Source organism: Oncorhynchus tshawytscha, linkage group LG11 (genome assembly GCF_018296145.1).
Source record: "Oncorhynchus tshawytscha isolate Ot180627B linkage group LG11, Otsh_v2.0, whole genome shotgun sequence".
Lineage (NCBI taxonomy): Eukaryota > Metazoa > Chordata > Actinopteri > Salmoniformes > Salmonidae > Oncorhynchus > Oncorhynchus tshawytscha.
The window spans coordinates 23,797,567-23,802,561 of NC_056439.1; the positions used below are offsets into that span (position 1 = coordinate 23,797,567).

The 4,995-nt window shown below is 41.6% G+C and overlaps 1 protein-coding gene across 1 annotated transcript; it reads right to left on the reverse strand.

The window, feature by feature from the left end:
* Positions 1-1,505: 1,505 nt before the first annotated feature.
* Positions 1,506-4,403, reverse strand: LOC112244966 (gap junction beta-4 protein). The gene is given in 3 exon segments (XM_024412872.2): positions 1,506-2,273; positions 2,275-2,916; positions 4,248-4,403. Coding segments are annotated over 2 exon segments (810 nt in total). The 5' UTR covers positions 2,908-2,916; positions 4,248-4,403; the 3' UTR covers positions 1,506-2,096.
* Between the last annotated feature and the right edge of the window lie 592 nt (positions 4,404-4,995).

The following is a 4,995-nucleotide window of genomic DNA, read 5'->3' on the forward strand; positions in this document are numbered from 1 at the left end:
ACTATAGTTCGTTAACAAGAAATTTGTGGAGTGGTAGAAAAATGAGTTTTAATGACTCCAACCTACGTGTATGTAAACTTCTGACTTCAACTGTATAGTGTATACTGCACTGTTGGAGCTACAAACATAAGCATTTCACTGCACCTGCGATTACATCTGTAAAATATGTGTACACGACCAATACAATTTGATTTGCTGTTACTGTCAAGCCAGACATGTTTGGCATGACAGGGAGTCGGCATTTTAGCACAAACAAACTGACACTCACCACATCGATGTATCATCATCGGCATTATCATTGGAGAATACAGATGTGAACATATTTCAGACTAAACATATTTATCTTTTCTGTAGATTTTGCTCAAATAAAATATGTGGTCCTGCATTGTTTGAGAGGGGAGTGTGTGGGAGTGCATGCTGTCTGTGTTCTTGATTGTACTGTATGTATGTGTGAAATGTAGCCAGCTAGGACGCTGCATGCGTGGGTGTAGCTGAGTGGGTGAATCATGCAGCAGAATATCTGCCATTCCTAGCTGGTCAGATTGACTGAGAAGAAAAGCAAAAAACACTGATATTATGCCACATCTGACATCCTCGCTCTTACTTATCAGCTGATGTCAATTGATGTTTGAATAATAGGAAGATTCCGCCATAAATGAATGACGGACAATAAGCTGTGTAAGTCATGGCAACGAGAAAGCACAAGAGGAAAGTGTTATTGTGGTTAGATGACAAAGGGAAGAATGGAACTCGAGAGTGAGGGAGAGGGGCTGAGGATAATGGATAGATAGAATGGTAGGAGGGAAGTACAAGTAAAAGTTCAAGAGGTGCCGCTTATGTATAACGTTATGTAAATGCTAATGTTCTGGGCAGGCGGGCACTATGCTGTGCTGCGGATGGAGTGTGCTATTTTAAAAGGTGCTTTAGCTGAGCGAGAAAGCGAGAGAGACAGAAGCAGTGTGGAATGTGGCTTCAGAACACAGACGGGGGGATAGAACCTGCAAGAGAGAAAGAGAGAGAGAGTAAAAAGACGGGTTCAGAAAAAGTAGAGCTTTTGAATTTATATTTCTAACGATTGTTGTTGCAACCTTTGAATGTGTATAAATTGTGGTAGCTTTGTGAATTGTATAAAGGTTGTTGTCTTTGAATCATGTTCGCGTGCAGTAAGAAAATTAGTCGTGAGTTGTTTGTGGTGGCAATGCAAATACTGTTTGGTTGAAGAGTTAGAAGTGATTTAAATAGTGTTCTGACTGAGTGAGGTGAGCGTTGCACATTTCAGAATAACAGAGTAGGAGTCGTGGCTTTTGTTATGGCCATCGGACTCTGAGTCATGAGCATAATAAATATTCAATTGAATATTAATATTCTGATATTCTATACTGTGATTTTCATTGGGGACTAGACCTGACCTAGCCTACTACTAATGCCTGGTCCCAAATCAAATCCTAGCACTCTACATAAAGGTTCTGGACAGTGCCTTAAAATGTATATGTTCAATCTTTAAAAATACAATAATTTATTTCACGTATACAGACTTTTACTTGCCGAAATACAAGATCGATAAGTGATCTGTAAAGAATTTAAAGAAAATACAAAAATTCACACGGTTCTTGAATATTAAACATTTATAAAACATTACTGTGCAAAAAGTCTGTATTTGATTTTGCCATTTTACTATAAACCCTTAAATCTCTGGATGTTAAATATTGGGAAAGCTATTTAACATGTACGTTGATGTTCTGTAATATAATTCTATCTTCACTAGGTTGGGGATTTGAAATACTCTTCAAGTCAAGGAAGTGGCTAAAACAAAAAATATGAATAAGACATAATATCATGTAAGTACTAAATAATTAGTGCTACAGTGCTGAAACATAAAAAATAGATGAACAATTGTAAGCTATGTAAACAAACGGCAACAGAAGTAAACAAACAAAAGTAAACAAAAAACACAATGAACCACAAGCAGACACACACCACAGTTATCTGTACATGTAGGAGTCCATTTATAAAGCTTCTTATTCCTGTGTAAGGTCCTTCTGTTCTTCATGATTCTTGCACAGTCCCAATATGCACCAAAATCATACAGATCAGGACTACAGGCCTGTGGCAGCAGCCTCCTCTGCCTTCTTCTGTCTGTTGATGTTCTGCTGGCTCCCAATAGTTGGATCTACCCTGATGTACGATGACCTCGGCAGAGCAATGTTCGTGACCTTATGGCGCTCAGCAAAGAGCAGTCTCTCGTTGGCCTGCCATACTTTGAGCATCTTCTGTTAAGCGCATGCCCACCAGATAGAACATCTCGAGTATGCACATGAAGACGCAGAGTACTGAGGAGACCACCATAAAGATGGTGAAGATCTTCTTCTCCATGGGCCTGGAGATGTAGCAGTCCACTGTGTTGGGGCAAGGCTCCAGGGCACACTTGGAGAGACGTGGCATGTCATACCCGTGGTAGATATAGTAGAGAATGTAGAGGAAGGCTACATCAAACCCAGCCTTGAAGATCAGGCTGACCAGGTAGGTCCACCACAGGCCTCCACGTTTCTTCCCTGGGTTGGCGTACAGGTGAGAGCCCTGGTGTTGGGCAGTATACTTTGAATCCTTCCCCTCGCGGTACTTGACGTGCACCACCACCATGAGAGAGGGACAGGTGACGAAAATGAGCTGTAGGGCCCACAGGCGGATGTGTGAGATGGGGAAGATGCTGTCGTAGCAGACGTTGGTGCAGCCGGGCTGCCTGGTATTGCACACAAAGTCCTTGTTCTCGTCTCCCCACACGGGCTGGGCGGCCACCACGAACACCATGACACGAAACACAAATACCATGGACAGCCACACACGGCCGAACACTGTGGAGTACTTGTTGACCCTGCTAAGGAGGCTCTCTAGTGCTGACCAGTTCATCCCTGCGGACTGTCAACACAGGCACCATGAACACAGAGAGAGTCAGAAGTCAGTCACAAGGTCAAACACAGGGTTACAATCCGTCTGTCATCAATTAGATAAATAGACTTAACCTGGCCAGAAAGACACTGACACAGCCAATCGTCCATCCTTTTCAGTGCTGTAAAATAGACTATGATGGCATTGGTGATGACATTAGCTCTTGTTTGCTACTTTGTGACTCTACCACAAAGCAGTCTAGGAAACAAGGTTACTAAATGAAGAAACCACACCCCATTTACAATACAGGAAATATATTTAATCTAAAACTCTTGATGAAAAGAAATGAGTGAATTGTATTCTTGACACATCATTTCATCCATCATGAATTGGAAGCCTAAATAAAACTAGATCTAAATGGGATATGGTATGTGTATCAGTTTTTGTGTTACATCATATATAATTAGTCCATGGAGATTAAACTAATCTACTTTCTGATAGGATTTATCAGCTCTAGATGCTTTTAGCGCTCCGAAGCACAGCAATCAATTTTGAAACTATAGGCCTTAGAGAAATGTAAAATGGAAAGCCTACTTTTCCATAATGTCAGTAATGATGTACAACTATTCCACTGTATTGTATGCCTCCAACATCCACTCAGACTATTAACTGTTAGAGACTATTTGACAAGTATTCAGTATTCCAGATCATGATTATATTTGATTGAATGATTTATTATTACTGAAGTCTTTGCAACAACAGTACTTGCCAGTAAATTGTCATTTAAATGTGTACAGAGGTATTGCTATGTTTGTAGAAAGCAAAAGTATGTTCTCTCTACATTCAAAACACATCACCGGGCTCGAATCAACATTAGTCTAAACAAGCAACATTCACTGAACAGACGGTGTAAAGATGTTTAAAAATAAATGTATGACAATCCAGAGTTCATCTCATTGAAAAAAGCCAATTGAGATGTACACATTTGATAGGAGTAACAATAGAACAAATGTCAATTTTTTTTACAAAGTGTTCAAGTTAACGTCCAGACCTTAGTTATTGTAGCATCTTTACTCTTGTAAGACATGTATTAGTCAGTGTAAGTGTTAACGAGTGTTAAACCGTATTACTTTAAATTACACTATTGATTGATGTATTTGATTTTATGTACTGCTAAAGGATGGTATCCTCGAGTGTCCTGAAAGGCATCTGTCAAATAAAATGTATTATTATTGTTAAAGACATGTTAAGCACCTTGAGTATAGAACACCTAATGTGTAGAGATTATAAACATACTTGGGTGACAGGTATGGAAACAGGAGTGGTTATATTGTACAGAGCGTATACTGTGGTAGGCCTACCTCCAGTTTTCAGAGTTTTAAAGTTTAGGCATGTGTTCCTTAGATTCCAAGAACACAGAATGAGATGTTACTATCCTTTGTGCAAGCACTTCCAAGAGTTAATGAACAGTGAGCGTGGTGAAATTTGGGGAGCGCATCGTCAGTAGTGTACCTTTGGTTCCTAGGGTGTTTCGGCCTTTCACACTATACACCCTCCCCAAAGGCGGCCAGCGACAGGGTGATCAATCCTATGCTTGCGTCCCATTCCCAATTAGTCAAAGGAGTTGCCTTGTTGTTGATAGCCAACATCCCATGGGACTATGCATGGCAGGGGCGTCCTCCTCCCTGAGTCAAGCATTGTTGACCGCATACCTCTTGGCCCTCTCACTTCGGGGCCCAGCTGGGGTCTTTCCTCTTCATCCAGAGCCACTGAATGCTGCCTTCTGCCGCCTCCGATACAGCTTTGATTGCCGAACGCTGGCTCTGGCCCTTAATTCCCAGGTCTCTAAGCAGTCTGGTTGTAGATGTTGCCACAAAACCTCTGCAGCCCACCTCCACTGGTCGGACTTCTGTGTTCCAGCCATGATGCCGTGCTTCGGCAGCTAGATCAGCATAGCGCAGATGTTTTCGCTCATAAGCCTCATCTACTGAGTCCTCCCAGGGTACTGTGAGCTCAATGATGAAGACCTTATTGAGCGAACGGGACCAGAGCACCATGTCAGGTCTTAGGGTGGTGGTTGCAATCTCCGGAGGAAACACAAGTTGCCGG